Source organism: Nicotiana tomentosiformis, chromosome 7, assembly GCF_000390325.3.
Source record: "Nicotiana tomentosiformis chromosome 7, ASM39032v3, whole genome shotgun sequence".
NCBI lineage: Eukaryota > Viridiplantae > Streptophyta > Magnoliopsida > Solanales > Solanaceae > Nicotiana > Nicotiana tomentosiformis.
The window spans coordinates 131,396,974-131,405,661 of NC_090818.1; the positions used below are offsets into that span (position 1 = coordinate 131,396,974).

Below are 8,688 nucleotides of genomic sequence, written 5' to 3' on the forward strand. Positions count from 1 at the left end.
TTGTTGCATGCCAACTTAATCTAATACTATAAAAAATATCAGTATATGTATCATCAGTGCACAAAATCTGAACTTGTTCGTTTATAAGGTCGAGAATGAGGTCTCAACTTATGTATATAAAAGATTATAAATACATTAAGAAAGTAAAATAAACACAGAAGCCAAAGCCTACATTATCTCCATACAGATAAGACGATAATTTTGATGTGGAATTTCTTGATATTTTTCTAAAGTTTTCATGGCCTACCATCGTATAAACTATAAAGTCCAACAAGGCAACTGAAAACTTGAGCCATCTAAACACTTTTATTCTATATAAACTATTGAGAGAATCCCTTCTAATTGTTTGGCCCCATAACCACCCCCGGCCTCACTGCCCCTCACTGTTTTCTTTGCTTTGCCAACTGCAAAACACTGAAAGAAAGGGATCATGAAAATCAGATTACTGCTCCTCCAATTTTCTCTCTTCCTTGTGTGTTTTTCTTCTCTTTCCTTTGCCAAAATCCCACCAAGATTCCCTTCTTCTTCCTTTGTTCAACCAGAAGATGTCTACTTTTCTCTGGCATTTAAAGGCAACAAGCTTTATAAGACAAACTACTTCACTCAAATTCTTGACCACTTCAATTATAATCCAGATAGTTATCAGACCTTTCAGCAGAGGTATTTGTTTAATGACAAACATTGGGGTGGTGCCAAGAATAATGCTCCTATCTTTGTATACACTGGTAATGAAGGAGACATTGAATGGTTTACTCAAAACACTGGTTTCATGTTTGAAATTGCTCCCCATTTTAAAGCCCTCCTAGTCTTCATTGAGGTATATATTACCTCTCTTCTTTCAATTCTAAATAGTACTCACTATTTCTCATTTATAAGTGGTTTTGCCTTTTATTTACTTCACAATATTTTTTCCATAATCATCATTTGCTTTACTATTGACACAATCTAAACTTTTAAATAAAATGATACTCCCTCCTATCCATATTACTTGTCTTTTAAGATTTTTGTACACCTTTTAAAAGTACATTTAATAATCTTAATCATATATAAGAGTATTTGTCTGAACATACATGCCCATTTTTAAACATTTCACTTAATTAACAATTTATTTCTGGTAATTGGTATGTTGTATTACAGCATAGGTTTTACGGGAAGTCAATACCATATGGAGGAGACAAGGTGATAGCCTATTCAAACACAAGCACATTAGGGTATTTGAGTTCGACTCAGGCATTAGCTGATTATGCAACTCTTATAATTGATCTGAAAAAGAACTTGACTGCCACTGACTCACCTGTAGTTGTTTTTGGGGGTTCCTATGGTGGAAGTATGTACTGGCTGCTCTTTCGGCATTTAATACTAATATTACCTTTGCAGCTTTTGCTTATTAATTACTAAATGTTTTTGGATACTTACAACCATTTAATATATTTTTGTGACAGTGTTGGCAGCATGGTTTAGGCTAAAATACCCACATGTGACCATTGGAGCCTTGGCTTCTTCTGCACCCATCCTCAACTTTGAGAATATTACTTCTCCTTACAGCTTCAATAATATCATCACCCAAGACTTTCGGGTAAGCTTTTCTTTTTTGAGAAATGTTGGTCAAGTTAAAAAGATATTAAGTGATTCTCTTTCTTTCTATCTGAACTTCGGTGAATAATTAGCAACAAAAAATAACTTCAGTGAATAGAGTTATCCAATATTTATCATGGTGAAAGATAGTGAAATAGTTGAGATGCATAATTTGAAAACAATAGTTATTAAGAAAAATGGTTGCCATGCTTCATATCATCAAATTAACCCGATAATGATGTACATCCGTTGGTGGTTCACCATTTCAAATCGAACTAGTATATTTATAGAAATAGAAATGGTAATAGTTTATTGTTCCTTTTTAATTTTTGGTTGTATACGGGTAAAACCGAGCTCGATGCTCGGTCGAGTATGTGGAACAATAGATCGGGTTCGACACATCTGCGATAGATCGAAGTTACAAATGAAACCGAGCTCGATATCGAGGTTCGAAGTTCGACAAAATCATCAGACTTGCCCTCGAGTTTACCGAGGGCACGGCCGATCCTGGTTCTAACGACCTCGAGGAAAAGTTTCGCCAGCTCATCCGACAAGGATCCGTGATTCTCGCCGCATTAATCAATCATTATGGCAGAAATTACAGAATTAAATAAAAAAAAGGAGCCAACAGTCTATCTTGTTTCTTATAAAATAATGTCTTAAAAGCTCTATCTCCCTCAATATATATATATGGGGAACTTAGTAATTCACGACACATTGTAACAGACTTCAAAGAATAGCATACTATCTTTTCCAGCTTTATTCATATTATTTTGGCTTCAATAACATCCTGCTCCCAATACTATCATTCATAAATTGAAAGCAAGCTAACTTGGCAAGGTTTAAGTTATTTGATTTGCGTGATTCACACTTATTTTTCTATTTATTTTTTCATATTAAATCTGATTTCTTACTTTGTATCAAATTATATCACGTATTCTTAGAACTACGTATCAATTCAATTGTTATCCAATTTTCGGGGAAAACATTAGTAAGTATGAAAGTTGTGAGATAAGCAACTGATTACTTTCCTCAAAAGCTATAAGAATACTACTCTTAAAACTTCAATTTGAAGAAAAAAGATGCTTGCAAGAAAAGAATCCTTTCTTTCGTTTTTTTTTAATAAATGTTTTACTTAACTTTAATTTTCTCAAGAATTACATTTCTTATATAACAACTCTTTTCACATATAAGCGATCCGAAGGAAAGCTCATCCACATTCTTGTAACCAACTTTTACACCAACTTATTAATAAATAGGACTACATAACATATGTTTTATGTAGCTATTATCAATTACTATAGCTAGCTCATCCACAATTTTCTAACCAGAGTGGGAGTGAATACAGTCGAAAGATAAAAGGCAATGAAGATGAGATTCAGGATAAGATGACATGATGTATGTCGTAATGTAAAAGGCATCAATTGATTAAATATTGGAGAAATTGGAAAAGTCTTGGACAACTATATATTTTGGAAGTTTCTCATGATTGAATAGTATATTCAGAATAAACCAAAGGTATCATTATTATCAAATAACAAACAAACACCTCTGTAACAAATGAAAAGGTTTGGTGCATTCTCTGTATTTTTCTCTCTTCTGCCACTTATTTTTGTTTTTTGCGTATATGTGCACAAAAAAAAATATAGGGTGAAAGTGAGAATTGTTACAACGTGATTAAGGGATCATGGAAAAAAATTGAAGATACGGCTAAAACAACCGGTGGATTGAAGAAACTCAGAAAGTCATTCAGAATATGCAAGTAAGAATCATTTTTAATATTGTTTAATTATGGCGGGGATACATTAATTACTTAAAATACTAATTAACAGAGGCGGACCTAGGATTTGAGCTCGATGAGGGCATCACTAACCTTAAATATGCCAAAAATTAACGACAAAATTCTTTGTACAGTTCTTTAAAAAATTAATAAGTATGACGTACAACTTATCCGCAATATATAAACAACTAGAAATTTTAAAAGAAAGAAAAAGCATTAAGCAAAGAGTGAAAGATTACTTTGCAAAATAGGTGCTACATGAACCAATGTTGATAGAAGCGGTGTCGCCCAACACTGCTTCGTTAATTTTTCTTATTATATATATATATATAGAGGTAAGTAATATGCAAAAATAAATATTGTTATCAATGCTTTGATATAAAATATTTTGACAAAACTGATTTTCAAAATGTAAAAGAAAATAAAAGAAGAAAGAACAAAATACTAATTTTGCTGGAACTAGGCCTCGGACACAAGACCAAATGGTGAGGAAAGCTGGGAAGGTGGTGAAACTAGCAGCTCAACCACTGCTGCCGTCCAGCTTTTGTTTTCCTGGGGCCCAAGTAAATTATTTAAGGGATCCTATCTGGATATACATTACACATAAGATCTATATATACATGGTTTTTACCGAGCCTAACGGGTTCCGGTGACTCCACACACTCCACTGTAGGTCCGCCTCGGTAGTTAATGATATTAAATGACATATTGGTGGTGTTTATTTAGAAAACTGGAGTAAGGTTAATATTGAAATGCTGGGGTTGGGTTTATCAATAATCAATATTCAATACCGGAACCAATAGATTCTCTAAATAATTAATATGATTGTTTTAATTTTTTTTATAGGAACTATATTAGTCCAGATTTTCTTGTAAATTGGCTCTCTACGGCATTTACATACACAGCCATGACTGATTATCCAACTCCTTCCAATTTCCTTAATCCATTGCCAGCGTATCCAGTAAAAGAGGTACAATTTTTTTTATTACAGAAACCTCTTTATTTTAAACATGTTGAGATGTTTTATCTTTATATTGTTTCTGGTTCACAGTTCCTCGGGGAAAATAATATTACTAAAAGGATTTTTTTAGAGGTAAACTTTGAAAATATCTGTTTGTGATTTTCAACTTTTTTGTTTCTTCTTAATTTCTTATGGAAACCAATGCTTTGCTCCTTGACTCCTTCATATTTGAATAATAAAAACAAGAAAACAGAATATTCCAACCTCACATTTTAAGATATTTGAAATGGATCTCTTTCAACAATTTGATTGACAATTCAATAGTGGTGTGTAACTTTTCGAAAAATCCAAGCATGCTTAGAAAAGAGCTCAAAATTTTACAAATGAAACAAAATGCGGGCTCCAATATTTAAGCTATGTTGCTTTCATCCTTTAAAAATACCATTGAGTGTTGTATATTAGATCCTCCAAAAATTATTGTGAAGAATCCAACCCAAGTACAACAAGATTTTTTGAGAATCCGAACAAGAGATTTTGAGTGAGAAAATTATAATTACTGTAAAAGTAAAACATCTATAGCAAGGGTAAATATTAATCACTCCTTTTTTCGTAATTTTTCATAGCATTAATTAATTTACAGAAATTGTTTTGCAGCGTATAATTTGCCTTTCTTTTATATAAAGAAGAGCAAAACTATATCTAATTTCAATTACCTATAATACTCCCGTTGTTCGTTTTTACTTGTCCATTTTAATTAGCAAATCAAAATAAAGAAAAATATGTTTTTCTTATTTTATCATTATCCTTAACTACTCATTCCCTAAATCATTTCTCAAGATTTTTGTAATATTATCATCATAATAGGTAAAACTGTAAAACACATATTTTGTTTATTTTTTCTTAAAAGCAGTACAAAATCTAAAGTAAACAACTAAAACTGAAGAGAGGAAGTATATGATTTGACATTGGAAATCAAAATTATTCTTTGACCAATTGGGAATAATAATTTTGTACATAAATGAAGATGTGCAAGGCAATTGATGATCCAAAGACTGGAAACGACACGTTCGAAAAGCTTTATGGTGCTGCTAACATGTATTACAACTACAGTGGGAAAGCCACTTGTTTTGATCTAAACGATAATTCGGATCCTCATGGCCTAGGTGGATGGACTTGGCAGGTAATAATTACTCTCTCAGATTCATATTATTTGTTTTTTTTTTCCCAATTTGAGTTTAAAAAATATTTGACGTTTTTAGAAAAATAAAAAGTACTTCTCCCGTTTCAGTCCCATTTATTTTTGTGGAATATGACTTTTATTATTTGTTATAAAATATTTAATGTTTAAAAATAATTTAACTAGTATTAACATCAGTTAGATGATGATAAGATATTAATTTTATTTTATTTTATTGTGTGATACAGGCATGTACAGAGATGGTAATGCCTACAGATGGGAACAACAAGGAGAGCATATTTCCACCCTCTGAATGGGATTACAATGAAAGAGTCCGATTTTGCCAATTAATTTTGGATGTTAAGCCCAGATCAGATTGGATTACTACAGAATTTGGTGGCTATGTGAGAATAGGCCCAGAGTGTGAACTTTTCAGCCCATGCCCATCTTATAGTAATACTAATATAAAATTCTGGGTTTTGTTTTGCAGAATATTGAAAGGGTTCTAAAAAGGTTTGGGAGCAACATCATCTTCTTCAATGGGCTAAGAGATCCATGGAGTGGTGGAGGGTTAGTAACTTCTTTCTCTATGTACACATAACATATATATAGTCAGAGCTGGAGCCAGGATTTGAACCTTATGATTATAATCCTTTTAAATTACTGGATTCTAAATTAATATATAATTTGTACATATTCAATGAATTTCTGAAGACAAATATATATTGTTTAAACAAAAGCTACTGGGTTCGACCGAACTCGTATCTCACACACTCTGGCTCCGCCCTGAGAATAGTGCATCAATTTCCTCCTAATATTTCCTTACACTTATATATACCCGATATGTGTATAATATCACCATGGATCAATCACCTCCCCCCTCCCACATCCTCTCACACCCCACCCAATGCAAATTTGCATATAGATTTACATAAATCCACAAGGTTTACTTTTATTTATTTATTTATTTATTTATGTATTTATATTTTTTGATAGGGTCCTTAAGGATATATCTAAGAGCATAGTTGCTATTATCGCAAAAGAAGGTTATAGCTGATCTCATTCTTTATTTCCTCTTTTTCTAATTCTATTAAAATACCGGATACTTTGATTTTTTCGTTTTTTTTTTCTTTACACTTTGATTATAGGAGCACATCATGTGGACCTTAGATGGTCAAGCAAAGAAGATCCAGAATGGCTCCGAGAAGTGAGGGGAAGAGAGGTCAACATCATATCCAATTGGATCTCTCAATACTATCAAACTTTAACTGATCTTTCTCATTAGGAGTTTATAACATCTCTACAAAGAAAAATAATGCAAGGAAACAAAACTAAAGTAAAACAGAGAGAATGATTTAGAAAGGCAAAAAAGGAACAAATTAAGTGATCCTAATTCTTAGTGTTCAATATGATTTTCTTAAAATACATTTGTAATTTTCTTGCCTTTGGTTTATGAAGTATATCTTATCTCGAACATTTCTGGTTTGGCTGAAAAATATCTTTACAGAATAAAGGGTCAAGTCACAAGTACTTATTATATAAACTAGAGGGTGTGTATCCGTGCTATGCACGGGCATATGCTTAGAATTTGCTACCGCGGTACCGCCGTACATGACGTGCAAGTGCTTACGGTAATACATAAAAGTTAATTTTCAGCACAATAATATCAAAACATAAATTCAAGCCACAAAAGATTCAACTCGTCATCACATTGCTTCAGCCACCAATGCATCGATACAAGACTCTTACATGTAGGGGTGGATGTAGGTTCAACTGAACCCATAATTTTCGATGCGGAGTAAAAGTTTATATGTGAAAATTCATTAAAATTACAAAAATAATAGATATGAACCCATAACTTTAAAATATAATGAGTTCAGTGCTAAAAACCTTAAAAGTTGAACCCATAGAATTTGAATACTGAATCCGCCTCTACTTACATGGCGTGTTCGCAATAAAATATATAAATGCACAAAATAGAACATTAGGATAAAAAGTTGAGTGCACAGTCTTATATATTCTACAGTTTCTACAAGGGAAAAAGATAATGTTAGATGACAATAAATGAAAAAAGTGGAAAGTTATAATTTGAGCCGCCCTTGTTCCACGAGCATGGTGTTCATCACAAGATGTATGTACACGTTGCAAACTCAAAAGCTAGCTGCAGTATAAGCTTCTTCCAGCTGAAACTTTTCAAACTGATTCACACAATCAAAGAGGAGAAGCAAAATGTATCCAATTCAGCAGAGAAAATAGCTGCTCAAACAGGGGAAGAGAAATGTATCACATTAGCAGAGATAATAGTTGCTCAAACATCAACTTTAACCCAAAAAGAATGTCATTTCTTCTCCACTAATCAAGCAAGTAACTAAACAAAATTACATTAGCAGAGATAACAGCTGCTCAAATAGGAGAGCGAAATGTATCACATTAGCAGAGAAAATATAACTGCTCAAACATCAACTTCAAAAAGAACGAAGTTTCTTCTCCACTAATCAAGCAAGTAGTTAAACAAAATTAAGCAGAAGCAATAAATATATCACATTAGCAGAGATAATAGCTGCTCAAATAGGAGAGCGAAGAAATGTATCAGAAAATATAGCTGCTAACATTAGCAGAGATTATAGATGTTCCAACACGAGAGCTGTATACGGTCGAAATAGTTTCCGGTCTTCGTATGATTGATCGAGTTCGAAACATAATCGATTGAAGTAAGATTTCGAGATGGGTTCCGAAGATGGTACAAACAAGTTTCGAGTCCGAGGGGCCGATCAATATCGAGCTCGATATTATAATCAAGCTCGAACCCAAATTGAACTATGATGTAAAGTAAAGTTGTCGAGCTTATGATCCAGGGACCGACCAATATTGACCCCGAATCGGTTCAAGGGTCCGAATCAGACTCGAGTTTAAGTCAAGATCGAGAGCTCGAGTCAAGACCGAAAACTCGAGTCAATATCAGGCTTATAGACAAGAGCCGTTACAATCCCACTAGAGGAGAGAATCTTGGCAGAAATTTGGAAAAACTAATTTATCATGGGTCTCCCACTACGTGTTTTTAATTATATCTAAAGTAAGATCCCTCTACTATAAAGGAGATGATTATCATTTCTGTAGAGGGCAAGTTTTTGCTAACATTGTAATTCAAACATCATATTCTCCTATAGTGAAAAGTCTTTCTTTCAAGCTTCTTAA

At 33.0% G+C, this 8,688-nt stretch overlaps 1 protein-coding gene across 2 annotated transcripts; it reads left to right on the top strand.

Moving 5' to 3' along the window:
- Positions 1-297: 297 nt before the first annotated feature.
- LOC104115784 (uncharacterized) lies at positions 298-6,967 on the top strand. 2 transcript variants are annotated; one of them, XM_009626488.4, is made up of 10 exons: positions 298-817; positions 1,138-1,327; positions 1,443-1,576; positions 3,225-3,337; positions 4,202-4,325; positions 5,341-5,496; positions 5,742-5,897; positions 5,984-6,063; positions 6,490-6,539; positions 6,642-6,967. In XM_009626488.4, the coding sequence occupies exons 1-10, from the start codon at positions 431-433 to the stop codon at positions 6,776-6,778; spliced, it is 1,527 nt and encodes a 508-aa protein (XP_009624783.1). In that variant the 5' UTR covers positions 298-430; the 3' UTR covers positions 6,779-6,967. The 2 variants fall into 2 exon arrangements, with proteins under 2 accessions (XP_009624783.1, XP_070035886.1); XM_070179785.1 differs by lacking the exon at positions 6,490-6,539.
- Positions 6,968-8,688: the final 1,721 nt, after the last annotated feature.

Excerpts from the sequence above, each read along its gene's own strand:
- LOC104115784 (XM_009626488.4), top strand. The coding sequence starts at position 431 with ATGAAAATCAGATTACTGCTCCTCCAATTTTCTCTCTTCCTTGTGTGT. Across the intron at positions 3,338-4,201 it reads AAGTCATTCAGAATATGCAA|GAACTATATTAGTCCAGATT; the intron begins GTAAGAATCATT and ends TTTTTTTTATAG. Across the intron at positions 5,898-5,983 it reads CTACAGAATTTGGTGGCTAT|AATATTGAAAGGGTTCTAAA; the intron begins GTGAGAATAGGC and ends TTTGTTTTGCAG.